This window comes from Balaenoptera musculus, chromosome 20 (genome assembly GCF_009873245.2).
Source record: "Balaenoptera musculus isolate JJ_BM4_2016_0621 chromosome 20, mBalMus1.pri.v3, whole genome shotgun sequence".
Lineage (NCBI taxonomy): Eukaryota > Metazoa > Chordata > Mammalia > Artiodactyla > Balaenopteridae > Balaenoptera > Balaenoptera musculus.
Window position 1 is genome coordinate 11,721,060 of NC_045804.1, and position 20,369 is coordinate 11,741,428.

Below are 20,369 nucleotides of genomic sequence, written 5' to 3' on the forward strand. Positions count from 1 at the left end.
GCTGCCGCTGCCCAGAGGAGCCCGTGTCCGCCCCCCAGGGGCCAGCTCTCAGTAGGATGACCCCGCAGGCAGCGGACACTTTCCCCACACTGACAGCCCCAGCCCCAGGCAGCCTTGCGGGCCAGCAGGGTCACATCCCGCATACAGACCACTGGGGCCCAGATGCTCGCCACCTCTCAGCTGGTGGGCGGCAGACAGGCCACAGGAGCAGTGACGCTGAGCCTGGGCGGAACCCAGAGCCGGTGGCCAGAGCGTCCTCTGGCAACTCCTTGACCTGCTGATGACCTGCTGACGCCGCTCAGCTCCAGGCAGGGCCCAGGCATCCTGGGGAAGCCCTGGGAGGCTACGCCAGGAGTCCAGAAACTAGATGGTCCAGGGGGGCCCACGTCTGTGGAGGCCGCCTCCCTGTCAGCAAGCGGCTCAGATGTGCGTGTGTGTGGCGGGGGACCCGAGACCAAAGTACGAGCGAGGCCGTGGACCAGACGCAAGGGCCGTGAGCCTCCCGAGCGGGCCGGGGTGCCTCTCAGGAAAACCGCCGTGACTCGGAGCAGCACAGGCAGATGGGGAAGCCCCCCGTCCCCCAGGGTACAGTGGAATCCCAACCCGGACAGCCGCCGTCTCTGAGGGGGGACCACCTCCTTCCTCCCCCGGGCCGCCTCTGGGAGGTAGTGGTGCAGAGCCACCTGGACCCCACTTTGGGGGGGATGTGAGGCCCAGAGGGTGGGGGTGAGGGGTCCCCGGCTCAGCAGGAAGGCCAGGCCCACCTTCCAGAAGCGCAGGGCAGGGGCTGGAGGACCAGGGAGCGGGCGACTCACCATCGGGCAGAACTCCATCACCAACAGGTAGGGCGTCACCTCGGCGCACTGGGCCAGGCACTGGAGCAGGTTGCTGTGCTGCAGGGCCCTGCGGGAGCCAAGAGGCTGCCCCCCTGACTCGCACTCAGGGCAGGGCAGGAGCGGGGCAGCACAGAGCTTGCCTTTGTCTACAGGGCCCGCGTCCCCACCTCCCGGCCAGTGGCCCACCCCCTCCGGCTGCGCCTGTCCCCAGGTGCCACCCACCTGTAGGGCTGCGCCTCCTCCAGGAACTGCATCTGCTCCTGCACGCTGGCGCTCGCCTTCAGCTCCTTCACCACCACCTGGGTGCTGCTGATGCCCGAGTTCACCTCCCCGAGGAATACCTGCGGTGCAGGCGTCAGCAGGTGGGCGGACTCCACCGTCCCCAAGCTCCGCCCCCAACCTTGCTCTTCCAGCCAAAGCAGACTGTTTCTGTGCCTCAGTGTACTCATCTGCAAAATGGGTTCTGGACCGCTCCTGGGAGAGCGCGCCCTCCTGGCTGTAATACTCCGTCTTTTGTGTCTGCCTCCCCTAAGGTCCCCAGCTGTTCTCAGAGCTCTGGGGGTCTGCAGTGAGGAAGATGGACTCAACTCATTGTCCCACCCAGGCTGGTGGTCAGGGAGAAGCCAGGACCAAGATGCTGCTCCCCATCCCTGCCCAATCAGAGGCACCTGCCAGCATGATACCAGGATCTGCAGAGAAGAGGCTGCCGGACCCTGAGGTCCCCAGGGAGGGGCCCAGTAGAGTGCGCCTTGAGAGGGGACCCCAGGGCTGGGGAGGTTTCTAGGAGAAGCAGGTCTCCAACCCACCCTCTCCACCTGCCAGGCAAAAGAGCGGACCACGCTGCCAGTCCCTCCCCCATCCCCACCGACCCCCGGGACAGCAACTCACCTTCCCAAACCAGCCGTGGCCAATCTCCTCCAGGTACAGGAGGCTGTGCCGGCCCAGATCTGTGGACTTGAGCAGCTGCACTGTAACAGGGCAGGGGGCTCAGAGATGCCAGCTCAGCCTCCATCATCGCCCCCATCTTCTCTCGCCTGGTCCCCAGAGGGGCTGCCTGCATGACCTGTTCCGGGGAGCCACCCAGAGCCCCCTGCTCCCTCCTGATGGGGGCTGCCATCAGGAGCAGGGCACCTGCTGCCCAGGGGAGCTGTGGCCCTGCAAGCCGCATCCATGCATCTTTCTGAGTGGGTCTGGGAAGGCTGTGCCCCAAGCTACAGGGACAAGCCAGGCTGGAAACAGCAGGGCCTGGAGCCGAGACCAGCGCACAGGCAATGCTGGGCAGGCAATGTGGCTGGGGCGGAGGCCATGGGGAGGAGGGCAGTGGAGTGGCCCGTCCCCTCACCCCTGCCGCAGGATGGCATTCCAGCGCCAGGCACGCCAAAGGCTCCTTTGTTGGGGGCTGATTGGCACAGCCCTGTACGGAACACACTGGGCCCATTCTCCTGCAGGCTGGGCTGGGTGAGGTCAGCAGGCAGGAAGGGTCAGTGAGGGCCCCAGAGGAAGGGCCAGAGCTGCTGAGCCCACCCACACCCCGCCTGTGCCCCAAGGGATTCCCCGAATTCTGCTCCCACGCCAACTGCCCAGAGGGCCCAGGGGACAGGCTGAGCCTGGCAGCCAGTAGACTCCAAGGTGAGGGGCTGCTCCCAGGGACTGGAGACCCTAGGGAATGTTGACCTTGATGCTGAGCAGAATTGGGGGTAAGGGGTCCCACTGGGGCCCTGAGTCCCGGGGCTCCTCCCCCTGAGGTCCAGCCTGCTGCCCCCCACCTCCAGCCTGGGGTCTCCCCAAGCAGGCTCAGCAGTCTGGACAGTGGGGCAGTGATGGAGGTGAGCATGCTGACTGCCAGCCAACAGGAAAGTTCTCCTGGCAGCTGCAGGAGGCATGGCAGGCCGGGTCCAGGGGTTCTGGGGTCCGCACCCAAGGGGCAGCACCTACAGAGCCAGGCTGGGGAGCCTGAAGGCTGGGCCATCTTCCCCCACAGTTTAGAGGGGTAGTACTTGCTGCCCAGGTTTTTAATCCTTGACCTCCAGGTGGTCTGCCCTCCCAGCATCACCCAAATCTCTCCCCCTCCCCAGAAGCAGGGTACCCTATAAAGAACAGAACAGAGCTAAAAAATGGAAAAAAGCATGCAATCACTGCCCCCTCCTGGGTCCCTGTCCCCCTCATCCCCAGGGACAGTCCCTTAAGCGGTGGAAGACACTGGGTCTCAAAGATTCCTTGGGGTCCCAAGCACACACACTGCCAGGGGCAGGTGACAGGCCCAGGCCAGGGGTACAGTGTCCCCTGGGGGGGCCCCTTGCTCCGCAACGGCTCCTAGCGTCCAGCACCGTCAGCACAGGCTCAGAGGCTCCCATGGTCACCCAGGAAGGTTGGGGGGCCTCCTATAGCAGAGACCCCACCTTCAAGATTTTATGGGGTGTTCCTTCGGGCCACTCGACAGAGGAGCCCCGGCACCTGAAATTCCTGCCTAACTGGTGAGGTCTCCTCCAGGAGACACCTGCAGGGGGGTGGGGAGTGACAGTCATGGGGCCGGGGGGCTGGGCCCAGCCCAGTGCCTTGGAGGCCCCCAGCCCATGAGGAGGGCTGGGCTTCGGGATGGGCATTATCGTGGTCAGGACCAGCAGGGTCCGGAACACAAGCAGGTGGGCCAGGCCTACACATCACAGGCCCTGGTGCCAACAGAGCCCCCCCTGGGCCTGACACCCTACTCAGGGCGCCTGGAGGAGCTGGGGGTGGGCACAGGCCTGACCTAGGAGCTGCCAGGGAGGGGGCCTGGGGCCAGGGACCCCCCCCACCAGCCTCCAGACACAACTGGGGGGTTCTTGCAGTACTGAATCAGGCAGATGTGGGTTCAAAGCCCAGCTTGGCCACTGACCTTTAACCTCTGGAGTGTGGGCCCTGCATCTGCCATGTGGGTTGCCAGCCTGGTGGGGGGACCACGGGATGGGGCAAGTGGGAGACATGGCAAGGAAGCCACAGGAAGAGGCCCCGCCTGCACCTGTACCTGCAACCTGCATGCACTGGGGGGACCCAGGCCCCTCCTTCCCCCACCCCAGGGTCCTGAGCAAAAGGCTCCACCCACAGAAGGAGCCCCAAAGAGCCCCTCCCTCCCAGTGGGTGGGCTCTGCTCCTGGGCACCACAGAGCCCATGTACGGGGTCCAGCATCCCAGGGGCCGCAGAGAAGCCCCTCCTCCCAGCACATGGGTGCCCACCCCAGGACCAGAGGGAGCAACCCCCGCCCCCTTTGCACAGTAGCCCCAGCTGGCCCAAGCCTGCTCATAGCGCCCCAGGTCCCAGCAAAAGGGGGCACACACCAGCCCCTTGCCTCCCCTCCCCGGGAGCACTGACCCCCGAGCCACACCCTACGCCCACCACCTGGGCCCACCTGGGGGCTCACTCACCTGAACGCCCGGGCTGCTTGGCCATAGGCAGGGAGACCTCGGTGAGTGGCAGGACATACACGTCGGGCCCGTTCTGAGCTGCTGCTGCCGGGGAGCCCTGTGCCGAGAAGTCGGCCGCGTACTCTTCCCCCTCAGCATTCTCAAACTCCTGGGCCAAACGGGTGACACACGCGGTGAGCTCCAGGGCTCCCCAGAAGGGGGAGGGACAGGGGCAGGGCAGGGAGAGAACAAGGGGTACAGGCCAGCTCTGAAAGGCCCCTTTCTTCCCGGGGCCCCGCTCCCACCAGCAGCCCTGCCAGCTGCCCCCTCCACCCACCTCCTCGCTCCTCAGGGCAGAGAACAGACCCCACTCCTAGACTGCCCCCTCCGCAGGGGCACCAGCTGCCCCAGGAGGGCGGGGTTTGGTTTATGTTGGTTGGGGAGTGGGGATTCACCTCCCACGGGCAGAGCCTCAAGGGTGGGGGCCATGAGCCCCAGGGCAGCCACGCCTCACCCAGCCTCAGCCCACCCACATCCACGTCTACCAGGCTCAGGCCAGGGTGGGCAGCACCGGGCCCACACTGGTGGGGGGCGGGGTGGGGCTGGAGGCCAGCTGCCCCTGCCCATCCAGAGTCAGCCCTCCACTCCTCTCAGCCACCCGACCTCCCAGTAGCCTTTGCCCTGGGCGGGGGTACCCCATGGTCAGTCGCTTCAGGGTCGTGGCTGGGGAATCCAGGACAGGGGCTCCATCATCCCACCCACGCTGACCCAGTGGACAGGCAACTAAGTGCCCCTGCTCCTCCCGGACAAGGAGCATTCCTGAGAGCGCCCCCCACCCCAGCTTCACCCCCAGGCAGGTGGTAGCTGGCAGCACCACCTACCGCGGCCATCTGCCTGCAGGGCCCCTGGACCTCGACCCAGGAGGGTGGGCGTCCGTCCGCTCCCCGGGCTGCTTAAGAGCCTGGCCCTGGGCACCGGGCTGGGCCCCACCTGGCCCGGCTATTCTGAACTTCAGCTGCCCCTTCGTCTGTCTGAGGAAGCCACCTCACATTCCTGAGCCACGACCAAGTCTCCCAGGAGCCCTGGGCCACAAGCAGAACCACAGTACTAGCGCCGTGGGCCTGCCTGACCAGGACAGACCGCTGCCAGGTGGGGAAACAGAGGCCGAGGGTCAAGGGACATGCAAGCAGCTGCAGCGGGGCCGCCCCTGTGGCCAGGCGGCTGGACTGGAAGCCTAGGTTCCCTGCCCGGCACTGTGACCCGAGGCCCCTCCTTTCTCCGGGCCTCGATGTCCTCGGCTGCAACAGGGAGGCTGAGAGCCCTCTGGGGTGTCCCTGCGGGCCGGTCCCAGCCTGTACCCAGCGATGACAGAGCCACTGGGGACAAGGCCTGCAGGGACTCCCCCTCTCCAGGGCCCGGGAGACTACCCTTGGGCCCCGGGGCTGTCAGAACCAACCCCCTCACCCTGTAATCCCAGCTGCGGCTCTGCAGAGGCACAGAGGCCCACCCACCCACCCACCTCGGGGTCTGGCCCTGGCCCCAGCCTGTTACCTGACGGTGCCACCTGGAGGCCCACCGGATGGAGCCAGCAGAGCGGGTGATCAGATAGGACAATGTGAGCATCGCTGCCCAGCCCCTTCTCCCAGCACAGCTCCAGGTGGGAGAGCCCAGCACTGGCCCCCCAGAGCCCAGGCGGGAGCCCGCTATGCAGGCAGGCCCTCCCACTGAGGCGCACTGGTGGTGGAATGTTCCGGGCACCATGTTCCCAGGAGGTGAGGAGGGCACGGGTAGGAGGGGGCCGAACTGGCCCTTGTTTGGGGCCTTTTTCTCACAGCATCCTGAGAAGGGGCTGACATACAATAGCCTCAAGGCCCAGCCCAGGCCCCCCCCTTCCCCCTCCCCCCTCCCTTCCCCTCCCCTTCCCCCTTCCCATCCCCCTCCCCTTCCCTTCCCCCCTTCCCATCCCCCTTCCCTTCCCTTCCCCCCTTCCCATCCCCCTTCCCTTCCCCTTCCTCCCCCTTCCCATCCCCCCTTCCCCCCTTCCCATCCCCCTTCCCTTCCCCCTCCCGCTTGCTTCTCTGGCCCCAGGATCCTCCAGGAAAATGCCAGCATCGCCTGGCCCAGCCCACTGTGTGCCTGCAGGCCAGGGAGACAGGGCTAGGCATGAGGATACCCAGGCAGGGGCTTGGATGCGGACCCAAGGCTCCCAGGGCCATGGCCCTGCTGCCCAGGCCTTGAGCTCCAGCAGCTCCCCCCTCAGAGGGCTCTGGATGGCCCTGCCATGAAATGTGGCAAAGACACCTTTGTAAAAGTCAAGTGCCGGGCAGATGCCAGCTCCCCCCGCCCCCTCTGTGATGAGACATACCAGGGGGAGGGGGAGGGCACTGTTTCTCTAAAATGGGGGTGACCCTGGCTGCAATGTGGGTCACTTAGTATGGAGACGACTGGGGTGGCGGGGTGCTGTGCTGGGCCACAGGACAGCCCCTCCCCTCCTGACCTCGCCAGGCCTGGGAATCTGACCTCCAGCCAAGGGCGGGGCAGCCAAGTGGGCAGGAGAATGACCACAGGCGGTGCTATGTGCTAAGTCGGCAGAACTCAGCCCACAGGGCGAGGGGGGGGGCGCTCTGGTTGGGCCCCTCAGTTCCCAGCTTTTTCTCCTGGTCCTCCATGCTCAGAGCTGCAGCTAAAGGTAGGGAGCAGCCATGGGCGCTTCTAGGATTGGGGAACAGCGCCCCAGGGGATGCCCCTCGGCCACCATCCTTAGGAGGGGCACCTCAGCCCTGGAATCCAGCCCAGGATGACCCCGGGAGATTAGCCCTGGCAGGGCGGCCAGAGAGAAGGCGGGCCCAGCGTCTAGCTGATGCTCCATGAACAGTAATGATTACTCCTGCTGTCCTACCACGCTGATTCCTATGTGGCACACAATCCTTTCCTCGTGGGGCAGAAGACACCCAAAGTAAGGTGACCCCAGCCAGAGAGGTGCTTTTGATGCCAGGAAGCGTGTCTGGGCAGCTTTGGTTTCCCTTTGCTGATTCGAACAAGCAAGGATTCAAGGACCCCCTGGGCATAGAGACCCCTCCCACAGCGGCTCAGGAGCCCCCGTGGCCCCCTTGAGGCCCATCCTCACCGTCCCGGGGTGCACCGCACACAGAGGCCTGACCCTGAGCTGGGACATGACAGCGTGAGGCTGTGCCCCCCACAGGGGGACCCAAAATGGGGGAGGCAGTGGGAGGGGTCCCTCACAGCCCCTAGGCCTCTCCCATCGGCCGCCCCCAGAGGAGGGGCTGTGGGGTCCCGGCCTCTATGGTCCCCAGAGGGCCCTAGGAGGGAAGGAAGCCCAGTGCCGAGTGGACACCAGAGGGCCAGCCCTCAGGATCTCGTCCACAGCCTCCCCCGACCCCCAGCCCTCACCTTGAACCCGATGCCACCCTTCTTACAGCACAGGCAGGCCAGCATGAGGGCGATGACGGTGAAGAGCCCGGAGAAGGACACGGCCACCACAGACAGGGAGGACGACCAGGAGAGCTCGCTGAGCGGGGCGCCGTCTGCCGAGGGAGAGAGCAGTTACACGGCAGCTCTGCGATCCGGCCCCCATCTGCACCCAGTCCCCCAGGCACACTCCGGGGCCAGCCGGATCCCCACGCCGGGCTCCGAGGCCCCCCGATTCATTGCGGTCTGAGCCTCAGCACCCTTACCCTTGCTCCAAGACCCCACACTTGGAGGCACAGCCGCCGGGCCCAGGGCAGGTGGACACACGGGGTGGCCACGGTGGCCCAAGCCTGCAGTCCATGGCCAGCACCTGGGTGCCACACTGGCCTTGCCAAGGGACAAGGGGCTGGCAGAGCTGGCGAGGTCTGCTCAGCTCCCACTTCTGGGGGTTCGTGGACATCCCTCATGAGCTCAGGGTCTTGGGGCTATGGGGATCCTCTCCCACATCTCTCTCAGACTGGCCAGCCCACTCACCCCTCTGGAGCGGGCCCCGGGGGCTGTCATCGTTGCCATAGCTATGGGATGGCACTGGTAAAGGCTGTGAGACCCGGGATGCGGGGTGCTTGGGAGGCGGACCAGGGCCCCACTAAGTGGGAGAGATTGAGGACCTGGCTGCTGGCCATTGGCCACATGCCAGGCTCCAGGCAGCTGGGGGTCAGGGCCGGGACCCGTCCAACCTCTGAGGACAGGGATGTCACCATCCCCAAGAAGGTCAGGCAGCAGAGTTCCTCCATGCAGCCTGGTGTTTCCAAGTCACCCTCTTACTGAAAGCCCACCAAGGGACCCCCGGTGCTGTTTCTGTCCTGAGGACAGCGGGATGCCCCCTTCTGCAGCACCTGGTCCATGTGAGCCCCTCATGGCTCACCCTCACCAGATAGGGAAACTGTGGTGCCCAGGACAGCACAACGTGGCCCTCCAACACACAAGCACGGCCCCCAAATCAGGGCTCCAAGCTGCCCCCACTCCCCCGCTGAGCCAGGGCTTTGGGGAAGCTCGGCCCATCTGGTGCCCACAGGACAGTGTGGTGGAGCCAGCCGGGGTCCCCTAAACGCTGGGCTGGCAGTTCCACCCCTGGCCTGCCCTCCTGTCCCACAATACCGGCTCCAGTGCACGCCCCTTTCCCAAGGACTTCCTGCCCGTCCTCCCTTCGGCCCCTGGAGGTTTCCTGCCTGTCCCCAGCTCCTCTGCCCACTGAGCATCCCAGCACCCCAGCTCCCAACGGCTGATTCCTCAGGACCCCATCATCCCACCCAGCACACCTGCCATCACTGGTCCCTCAGGTCAGAGCAGGTCTCAGCAGTGCCTCACCGGGTCCTAACTGGCACTGAGGTGGCTGCCATGCCTGTCTCCTCTGGACAGGAGGAAATGCAGGCTCAGCGAGGGTGAGGAGCCTGCCCAACGTGGCACAGCTGACCTCTGACTGATGTGCTTCTGCTCCCGGGCATTCTGCGCCCACATGGGAAGCCAGAGCTGCCGGCTAATGGGGTATCTAGGAAGACTTCCTGGAGGCAGTGTGAGCCCAAGAGGCTGGAACAATGGCAAGTGCGGCCTGGACTCCTACTCAAGTCTCCGAGCTCATTCCAGATACCTACACACAGGGAAGAGAGGCACGGCTGAGGGCCCAGGAGGGCAGGGTCACCATGGCAGGGGAAACCAGCTCAGCCTGCCTTGGAAGAGACCTTGGAACTTTGGCTGTATCCCCCAGTCCCGTGGGGCTGCGAGCAGATACTTTCACAGGGGCCTCCACAGGCCAGGTTTCGGGTGTGTGTGTGGCGGATGGGGGGGCACCCACTGGGTAAGCATCACCCCCCCACTGGGCTCTCCCACCCAAATAGCATGTACTTGCAGGGTGCTGAGCAGCCCTGGCTGCCGCACCCCCAGGAAGCCATGAAAGCCCCCAAGGATGTGCTGTTGCCATGGCAACTCATGGGCATTCAGCAGGCTCCCCTCCCACCACCTCTGCCTGCACGCGCATTCCTGCATCTCCCTCTCCTAGATGGTCCCAGAGCCTGGAAGAAGGCAGCAGGCACCAGGCCCATCACCCACCTGCCCCTCTGGGCTGCACAGGCTGCTGTCGGGCAGGACAACCTCAGGTGGCCCAGCCTCAGCCTCCGCCCTCAGCCTCCTTGATGCTAGTCCTGGGGTGCGGCCCTCCTGTGCGTCCCCTCCCAACCGCCTGGCAGGCCCTGGTCACAGAACTGGGCTGAGGGTGGGTGGTCATTCAGCATGATGTGCTTGACTCAGCAGCAGAGGAAGGTGGCGGGCGGGGCCCTGAGTGGGCCTCCCCCACCATCCAATGCCCACGTCCCTGAAGGTGGATCTGCGGGGATGGGGAGAAGACCAAACAGATGGGCAGAGCCAGAAGTGGCTCTGAGAGGCTGTGGACTTGAATTTTCTAATCTACAAAACATGTCAGTTTCTGGAGCCCCACCAATGCTGGAACAGTTGAAACCCTGCCCCGCTCCCCGAGACTACAGCAGGAGACAGAAGTGTCACCCTCAGAACCACTCTGCAGATGAGGACACTGAGGTCTGTGTCAGAAGCTAGGAGACTGCTCTCGGTCCCCAGGGAGCCCATGCCCTGCCCTCCGCGGTCAGAGGATGATCCTGGTGGGAGAAGGAGGGTTCCAACAGCCCCTCGGTGTCAGATGGACCTGTCCCCTCCAGTGTCACCCCCAGATCCCAAGGCCGCACAGGGGCCGCTCACCCCCTGCCCACACATAGGCATCACTCACTCAAGTCCCGCACCCTGGCCACCCCCAGGAGGGAGCCATCAACGCCCTCAGCACCTCCAGCTCTGGCTCCCGGAGCCCTTCTCTGTGCCCGCAGGCCGGCGCCTACAGCCTGGGCCCTGCTGGCCGTGAACTCCTGAAACAGACCAGTGTCTGGCAGAGACACCTGTTGTATCAACACAGAATGAACGAACACACACACGGGGGCACACACACTATGCGTGGCCACACACATACCCTCTCTTCCAGCCCCCCCGACAAGCCTGCTCATGAGGTATCATCGTGCCCACTTTAGAGGTAAGAAAATTGAGGCTCGAGGAAGTTATGGATGCACCCAAACACTGACAGGCTGGTGCCTGGGGGCCTGGGTAGACCCACTCCTGACTCCTGGCTCCCGGCTCCCTGCTCCTCCACCACCCACCAAAGATGCCTACGGGGAAGGTCCCGCTCGTGCCCTTGGGATCGGCGCCCACTAACAGTCTGGGAGGCCCATATGGGGTCCCATTCACGCCCCACCTCTTCCCAGAGGGCAAGAGGGGTCAGCACCTCGTTTCATTCTTGTGACAACCTCAGTGAGAGGTGTGACAGCCCAAGGATGCTCTCTGTGTCAAGGGCTAGAGGAACACCCAGGGCCTGGAAACACCAATAAGCCTGTGTTGACTGACGGAGGAAAGAGAACGGCGCCAGGACCACAAAGGGCGCAGAGGGCCCATCAGGTTTGACGCTGGGGCAGTGGGGCCACGAGGAGGGGGCAGAGCAGCCTCAGGTGGGGATTTGGTTCCGCAAAGCAAATAAGCAACATACTGGAGCCAGTGCAGGACGGGGAGCAAGAAGAGCCGGAGGTGCCCGCAGCGGGTGGCGGTGTCCGCACGACCCCATGGCATGAACACCTGGCACACCTATAGCGCACAGACAGGCACTGACCTGTGTGTCTGTGCTCGTGCACCTGCACACATGTCCTTCCATGCTCTGTCCACTGAGGGGGCCTGGCAGCAGTGACCCCGAAACCATCCCCCCAGTGCCAGGCCACTCACACACCAGAACGACACCACGAGTGCCCAGGAAGACAAAAGTTGCAAATGGCTTTGTTGTTTGTTTCAGAAATGAAAAACCCATTCAAACAAACCTCAGGCCATTCAACTCTGCAGCAGAGAGCACCCAGCCACAGCTTTGCTCCCAAACTCCAAGCCCTCCACCTCGCTGTGGCCACTCATCCTAGCGTGACTGCCAGCCCCATGCGAGCCCAGCACGGGGAGCATGGGAAGACCCACTTCCAACCGGACCCCAAGCCCAGACGCCTGCCACTCCACCCTTGGCCTGGGGGACAACTACACGGCCCGCGGGAGGGCAGGCCAGCTGGGTCCTGGCTCTTGCAGAGCCCACTTGAGTTGTGACCACAGCGACACAGGGGCAGCTTGGCAGTGACACATAGGTCGGTGGGGGGGGGGGTCCTCACCGCCCACCAGGTGGCACTCTCTGGCCGTTTTATGTCCAAGGGTTCAGCGGGGAGAGCCTTCCTGAAGACACTGGGCAGGTGAGAAAGGATCAGAACACCAGCCCCTGGACATGGCCATGAAGCCCAGCACACACATCACCACGCCAGCCCCCTTCTGTAACCATGCGGGGCTCCAGGACTGAAGCCAAGGTCTGGGGGCTGCAGGGCTGGGTACCAGGCGCCAGGCCCCTGGATGTGGGGAGCAAACGCCCTGCTTGTGGGGCTGGTGGCTGGCTCAGAGGGGTGCATGCCACCCGGGGGTCCAAGCTTGGGGCTACTGCACTTGGGACCCACCAGCATCCTGGCACATGGCCTCAGCTAACACCCTGTGACAGGAGGGTCCCCTGAGGCACTGCCCTGCTGGCTGGCCGTGCCTGGCCTGGGCCCCACTCAGGGGACCCTAGGCCTCCACGGGTGTTTCTGTCCACCCAATGCCTCCGGGACCCATTTCTGCAGCACTGTCACCAGAGGTTCCATCCCTGCCCCCAAACCCTGCCCCCAAAGCAGAAGGGAAGGCCAGACCCTCATGGCACCCACAGCTACTGCCCAGCCCAACAGAGCACAGTGGCCGCTCATGGACAGGCACCGCCTTGGAGGGCCCTGGCGGGGGCAGCAGCTCCCAGGTCAGCTCATAGTCAAGGGCCGCAGGCTGGGCTGCCCAGTGCAGCTCCAGGAAGGGAGGGTGCCGGGGCCAGAGGTGAGGGGAGCTGCTAAGCAGAGGAAGACCACCCCCCTGCCAAGAAGCCTCCCTTGTACCTGGCCCTGTGGTCCTCCCCACAGGAGATGGGCACCTGGCGTGCCTGTATACACTCAGTGGGCAAGTGCTGGCACCGGTCTCTGTGACCATGTGCCCCCCATCAGGGGGCTCCTGGTCGTGGTGGGAAGAAGCTACCTGCTCACCCTCCCCAGGCTGGGCTGGGGCAGCTCCAGGCCAGGCTGGGAGGGGGCTCAGGGCCTCGCTGGGCTGGAAGCTCCACCACTCACCAGCTGTGGGACCCTGAGCCTCAGCTTCCCCATCTGGAAATGGGGCCACCCCACACCGAGTGTGCAATAGAGGAACACCAGCCCAAGATGTCAGCTAGGCCTGGCACACACCACAGACCCCCTACCACAAGACCCCACCCCCCGCCCTTTCCCACGTCAGTTCAGCCCCGGGAAAGGGGTGAAGGGTGAGCTAGAAGGTGCTCCAGGCCTCCTGCTGGCTGAGCGGAGGGCGAGGAGAGGAGGAACAGGGGCAGAGGCTGGTCTCGCAGCGAGGCCACAGGCTGGCCGCTCACCACCTCCTCCTTCCTGCCCAGAGGGCCCGCCAAGATTATAAAAATAACCCGCAGACCCAGGTGAAGTTCCGACCACCGGGAGTCACCTGGGAGTGGCCAAGCGTGGCCCTGCAGCCCGAGCCCTTGGATGTACCCCATTCAGTGAGCCCCCCGCCCCTGCACTTGCTCACCTCCAGGCAGGAAACGTAGCCCCCGGAGGCACCCAGATCCCAGAGCCCCTTCAGGCCCCACTTCGCCAATCTCGGTCCAGCTGGGATGGGGGAGGGCTGGCTCACCACACACGGCAGGGCAGGCAGGACTGCTGAGTGCTGGAAGTTCTCTCTTAGGGTCCATTTCATCGTCCAGGTCTGCCCTGGGGCCATGCAGGCCTCCTCCCGGCGTGTCCAAGCTTCGGGGGCATCAAGGCGGGGGCAGGGCACTCATGGGGTGTGGCCTCCATGGGGTGGGGTGAGGCTCCCACTGCTTCAGCTCACACCCGCCTCCTTCTGAACTCTGGGCCCTGCCTTCCAGGGTCTCCGGGGTCTGTTCAGTCCCCATGTGTCCCGTGTGCCCCACAGGGGGTGAGCTCCTCAGTCCCTGGAGCCTCGTCTCCGACCCCCAGCAGCCTGCGTCCCCGGAGCCGCTCTGCAAGCTTCCTCCATCCGAGCCGCCCTGGGCAGGGGCGGGTGGCCTCAATATGAGCTGCCTTAAGCAGGGGCAGGTGTTCCCCATCAAAGCCTCCTTAAGCAGGGGCAGGTGGCCAGAGTGGTCCTTCACCGGGAGGGGGATGGGTAGCGTCTCAGCCACGGGCTAGGTTCCTGCCAAGTGACCGCGGGCGTCAGCACACAGCTCTCCACTGTTGTAGGGCTCACTCCCCAAGGCCCTTTTCACCTTGGGGGGCACCCACAGCCAGGGTCACCTGGCAGGCACATAGCCTGCCTGTCTTCACCCAAACAAAGGGCTGGGGTGAGGAAGCTACAGACAGGAGCCTGGGGCCCCCGGCCAGGACCCCTCCCTGCCCGCCCCAGTGCCCCATGCCCGCTCTGTGGGCAGAACTGGGGCCAGGGAGCCAGGACACTGGGAACAGGGTGGTGACATCACAAGGAGAAGCAGTGCCTGTGGGTGGCTGAGAGCACACAGGGCAAACCCTGGGCCCAAACCCCTCAGGGGCCACCGCAGCCTACGGGGCTGGAAGAGGCAGGGGCTGGGCCGGGGGTTCTGGAAGGAAACCTCACGGGGTGGGGTGGGGGGGGGGTCCCTCGGGGGGGCTCCCTGAGAGCAGCGGCCAGCCCGCCCCTCCGCCCCCCACCAGCAGGGGTCACGTTTCTGGCGTAAGAGGAGCTCTTTCTTGTTGTGATTAAGGCTCTACTTTAATCAGATGAATTCACACGGGAAGGGACTGAGAGTCCAGCTCCCTTATGTGAAAACGCAGGTTGTAAAAGCCGACATGTTCATACAATACAAACGCCCGTTAACCATCACAACAAAGGTGGTTATGTGCGGCGCCGAGAGGCACCTCTGTCCCATCTTCCCGCCCGAAGTTCAGTGACACCCAGGGGTATGCACACCCCAGGGCAGCAAATGCTCAGCAGCTCACCTCTGACACCCACCAGCCCCTACAACACCCCCAAACCCACGCAGCATCCGAGCCGGAGCAGCAGGTAGACCAGAACCACCCCATGTTCCTGGCCGCTCCTCTGTCTGAGGTCCCGCCTCTGCGGCGCCCTCCTGTGGGGATGACTGATGGTGGACCCTGTTTCGTTAGCTACTTCTTAAAATAATAATTCTATCTACTGCAGAAGCAACAGAGAAAACAAGACAGAGACGACCAGCTCCCCCCGCCAGACCCAGCAAGCCTATGGCCTCCATCGGCCCAATTCTGCTGCTTGAACGGGACCCTGCCCTCCTCGCCAGCCCGCTGGCCTGAGCACTGCTCACCAGCTGTGAGCAGCCATTCCAAGGAGGCACAGCGTTCTGTAAAACTGCATGGCCACGTTTAGGAACAGGAACTCACGCTTACTGGGCACCTGCTGTGTCCCGAGGGTCTCCCGTGGATGCTTTCCCTGCCAGGAGGGGCCACTTTCCAGTTCATGATGAGCAAACAGAGCCTGCCCCCAGCCTCACGGGACAGATCTCACCCCTACCACCCAGCTTCCCGCCTGGAACCACCCTTCTCTGGCCCCACCCCACCTCCACTCAGCCAGGCACGCGTGGGGGTCTGACTGCAGGCCATTTCAGGGTGACAGCCCCCCACACAGCTGCAGCCAGGCACCATCTCCCGAGGCAGGGACACCGGGTCCACCAATGGGTCCCCACCCCTCCTTTCCCTCCCCCTCCCCCCTTCCTCCCCCTTCTCCCTTCCTGCTTTTCCTGCTTCCTTTTCAAGTTCAACACATTCTTTGAGGATTCCCCACTCCCACACCTTCTCTGCTGTCCCCCAGATCACCTCAGGGACCTGCAACTGGGGTAGGGAACCCAAGGAAGACAGGTGGGCCAGAAGACCCTCCTTCCAGACCCCACAGAGCTAGAGTCCCATGTCCCCAAGCCCTCCTTGCCTCCTGGACATCCCACAGTCCCCCATAAAACCTGCCAGGTGCTGGCTCTGGGACACTGCCCCCACCCTATCCCCCGAGTACACGACTGTAACACCCGCCACGTGACAGGTCCTATCCAGTTCTCCAGGACCAGCCCGATCCTGCTGGGAGGGCGGGTAAGCAGGGGGCAGGAGTGCGGTCCAGCATCAGGGTCTGGGCACGAGCCACACCACCCATGGCCCTCAGTGGATGGACATGGAAGGGGAGGGGGGAGGGATGCTGGTTTAAGCTGGGGTGGAGGCTGCAGGGCCAGGACCTGGGTGTCCCCTGGGGACAGATCCCCCATGGCCCACCCTGGAGGTCTCAGGGCCCTTCACAAGGGGCTCCTGTTTTGGGGGGGCCTGGCCCTGCAGGTGACACGGGAGGGGTGACATGGATCCTGTGCTCTCCCCAAAGGGGGTGGACATCGGTACCCAGCAGATCCCTCTGGTGAACCACTCTCGGTGCTGGTGCTCTCTGGTCCTGGCCTCAGTCCGTCTCCAGGGAGGGCTCCGAGGGGCTGGCGGGAGGAGGGGGATGGACCATTTGTCGGGGGAGCTGTGAGGAGGGGAGGGAGCAGTTCTGGACAGAACCAGGTGCCAGGCTGGCCTTCTTGTAAAAGGAATGACTTGTTCCGCCAATGAGTGGCAGTGAGGTCAGGTGAGTGGTGTCCATGAGGGGGCTGTCACACGACTTGGGTCACCCAACTCCCTCACCCCCTCCCAGGCACCCATCAACAAGACCCATGGCCTTGTAGCGGATGAAGCTCTAAACAAGAGAAACTAGAAAAAGTGCAGAGAGAGGGATCTTGCCTAACTCTTAACATATCCAAAAGCTACAATCATTAAAACCATATGGTTCTGGGGCTTCCCTGGTGGCGCAGTGGTTGAGAATCTGCCTGCCAGTGCAGGGGACACGGGTTCGAGCCCTGGTCCGGGAGGATCCCACATGCCGCGGAGCAACTAGGCCCGTGAGCCACAATTACTGAGCCTGCGCGTCTGGAGCCTGTGCTCCGCAACAAGAGAGACCGTGATAGTGAGAGGCCCGCGCACAGTGATGAAGAGTGGCCCCCGCTTGCCGCAACTAGAGAAAGCCCTCGCACAGAAACGTAGACCCAACACAGCCAAAAATAAATAAATAAATAAATAAATAAATAAATAAAATTAAAAACAAAAACAAAAACATATGGTTCTGCAGCAGAGATGGGCCAACAGGTGAGGAGTGGAATCACAGTCCAGAGCCAGGTCCGGCCTCAGCGGAAGACCCCGCACAGAATGCCCGGCCCCGTGTGGTCTTGCCTCAGACCACACAGCAGAATACCTTCAGATTGACATCAGTGAGTCAAATTATAGCATCTGAGAAGAAAATAGATAAATATCAGGCTTCTCAATGGAGAGGGATTTTTAAGCTAAAAGCAACGGAAGGAATCATGAAAGATCAATGGGTTTGGCCACATAAAAACGTATGTTCTATAAAAGCCCCAAATTAAAAGGAAACAACAAACCAGGACGAATGATGACAGAAAATTTATCAAGGACTGATGTGACTACTTTTGGGGGCACACAATCAGCAAGAACTAAAAAAATACATTAAGACCCCAAAACAGAAACAAGCAAACAACACACAGCCCACAATCAAGGAAATACAATTTGACTAACCCACAGGAAAATGTGCAGCCTCGTCCATAATAAAAGAAATGAAATGTCACACCCGATGTCAGCTTCTCGGCCACGTGAATTCTTAGAAGCTGGTGTCTGGTCGAAGCCCACACACCAGGACCAGCTGCCCAGGCGCTCTGGTGGGTGTAAGTCGGAGCAGCCTCTGGAAAGCGATTTGGAGATGTGCTTGCAGGGCCTGGGAGACCTGCCAACTCCCGGGCCTAGTGATTCCTGGTCTGGGAATTCAAGCGAGAGAGCAGCCTGAATGGCACACAAATCCAGACTAAAAACAAAGGAAGGAGCAAGTTAATGCCAGAGGCAGGAATCGCTTCACACAGAGGTGTTCCCTGCAGTGGTGTTTATAAGAGTAAAAACCAGCCTAAATAATCACAATAAAAGGATTCCGTAAAAACAATAGTATATTTGCAAAGGAAGCCATAGAGAGTGAATTTAAGAAGATGTTTTAAATAAATGAGGGAATATCAACTTTATGCTAATTTTAAAAAGTGGATACACAAGGAAACGGTTGGGCTCAAAGCAAATGCTTGTTATTTGACTACGGAGTCAAGGGTTCATGGGGTCTCCCAAATATATATACTTCATGAGTTTTGACATATCTGTACACCAAACCCATCAAGCCCAACACTTTAAACATGCACAGTTTAGTCTATTTCTATTATGCCTCAGTAAATTTGAGAACAAGAGGCAGGACATGAAATTGTTTATAAATCCTGATCACAACCATGTTAAAAAAAAAAAAAAAAAAACTAGAAGAAAACATCTCAAAATGTGAACAGTGATTGTCTTGGGTGGTAGAATTCTGGGTAGTTAATACCTTCTCGTTGTCTGCAGTTTTCATATTTTCTACAATAAGCATGTACTACGTCTAGAATCAGATGTGTATACTTTTATTTAATATTTTATTTAACTATCACCCACGCCTAACCCCATCACTCTCATCTTTAAAGACCCCCACAGCCTCACCATAAACAGAACGGAGCCCAGAATCTGTCCTGGCGTCACAGGGTCCTGGGTCTCCACAGGTCTCTGTCTGCCCCCACCCCACACTCAAACCCCACCTGGGGGAGCCACATGGCTGGAGGTCAGTAAGGTTTCCCTAGGGAAACAATGGGGACACAGAGATGGAAGGTGGAGGTGGCCTGGATCGGCCAAGAGAAGGATCAGTGATTCCAGCCATCCTCAGGTCAGTGGACCCACTCTGAGGGGCTCTGTCTTTGGCCACATCTCGCGGCCAGAGTGCAGGAAGGACAGCAGGTTGTGCCTCATTCTGGGTCCCGAGGTGGCCCCTGCACCCTCCACCTCCTCAGCCGCTGCCTTCACTGTCCTGGGCTAGATGCCATCTTCCTCCCCAAGTGGACCCAGGCTTGGCCTACATCCCCTCCTGACCCCATCAGGGCCCCAGCTCCTACCCTGGTCCCCAGCTTCTTCTGGGGCCCCAGACCCCGATATCCACCTGGTCCTGGCCCTTCCCTTGGGTGTCCTGGAGCATCTCAAACCAGACCCAGCATGGAGTCCACGTCCCCCTCAAGGCAAACCCGCTCCCTGGATCCTTCCCACCCCTCCCCAAGTGGGAGACCCCAACTGCCTCTGGATTCCTCTTGCCCCCTCCCCATGTCCAGCCCCGCTGAGGCTACTGAGCTCCACCCCATGGCCTGGACCCTGCCGAACCTCCTCAGGGGTCTGTGGCTTCCAGGCGGTTCCTCACCCGGGACTGAAGCCATCTTCCAAAAGCGCCACCCACGAGCCCCCTCCGAGCCCTCTACCTGCCTGCCTACCCACTGCTGGCCATTCCCCCGCTGCGCCTTCATCCTCGCTGGCCCCTCGGCCTGGCCCCATCCCAACATCCCCAGGAGCCTGAGACACACGGCACTGAGGAAGCATTTCCAGTCAGCCCCCTCCAGCCTCAAGGCCCAGTGCCTCGGTCTCCCAGACTGCTGGGAGGGGCCGCATGCTGCCGCCTGGCTCAGCAGCCGCTCTGAAGAATAAGTGAGCCATCTGAGCCACTAGGACGGCCATGATCTTTAAAGCAGAAAATAACCAGTGTTGGTGAGGATGTAGAAAAAAGAGGAGCCCCCGCGCGGCTGGTGGAGAAGCCGTGGGCGAGTCCGACGGCCCCTCCACGGCACTGCGTGGTCCATCCCTATGGAGTGTCCAGAACAGGCGGGTCCAGGGGACAGGGGCCGGGAGGGGGACTGTAGTGGCACAGGGCTTCTTTTTGGGGTGATGAAAAGGCTCTGGAACTAGAGAGGTGGTAGCCGCACAACACTGTGAATGTACTAAATGCCACTGACCCGTACACTTTAAAGGGGTTAAATTCACGTTATATGAATTTCACCTCAATTTAAAAAGATGTTAAGTAAGCGGTCTGACACCCGTGGAGACCGAGTCAGGGGTGTGCCAACCCTGCCGGCCCCCATGGGCGGGCACCCCCAATGTGCCCCTGGCTGGCTCACTGCTCCCCCCAAGAGCCCCTTTCCGATCTGCACCAGACGCCCACAGCCTCATCTTTCACCCACTCCCTTGGGGCGCTGCCCAAACCCTCCTGGAACAAAGGCCACTTCCACAACAGTGAGGGTCCTGGGCGACCCCGCATCGCGGCCAGACACCACGGGGAGCCCACTCCTCGACCAGCATCTCTGCCAGGGGCCGTGGCTCCGAGGCCAGAGCACCAACTGACTCCCTGCTACAGCCCCGTCTGGCCCTTGAAGTTCACTAGATGTTCCATCCTACTGTCGGAAGTCAGGTGGAGCACGGCCCCACTCCTGCTACTCAGGACAACACACAGGCCAGGACCCCGTCCACTCGTCCACCGTGCCCACCTACAACCAGGGCCCAGCATCCTTCCTGGCCCCCAACTTGTTCCCCTGTGGAAGGAGGGGAGATCTCAGATCCCCCTGTGGCCGAGCAGCCTCGAATCCCCCCATGGGGT

At 62.2% G+C, this 20,369-nt stretch overlaps 1 protein-coding gene across 7 annotated transcripts in view; it reads right to left on the reverse strand.

The window, feature by feature from the left end:
* Window positions 1–20,369, reverse strand: part of AATK (apoptosis associated tyrosine kinase) — a 40,606-nt gene that overhangs the window by 10,181 nt on the left and 10,056 nt on the right. For 4 of the 7 annotated variants that reach the window (XM_036837913.1, XM_036837917.1, XM_036837914.1 and 1 more), the window contains exons 2-6: window positions 7,629–7,762; window positions 4,239–4,386; window positions 1,725–1,804; window positions 1,059–1,177; window positions 816–903 (exon numbers count right to left, since the gene is read on the reverse strand). In XM_036837913.1, coding sequence (XP_036693808.1) covers window positions 816–903; window positions 1,059–1,177; window positions 1,725–1,804; window positions 4,239–4,386; window positions 7,629–7,762 — 569 coding nt within the window. Of the gene's footprint in view, window positions 1–815; window positions 904–1,058; window positions 1,178–1,724; window positions 1,805–3,711; window positions 3,761–4,238; window positions 4,387–7,628; window positions 7,763–9,014; window positions 9,140–20,369 lie in introns of those variants that run through there. The other 3 variants (XM_036837911.1, XM_036837912.1, XM_036837915.1) reach the window with 2 other exon arrangements.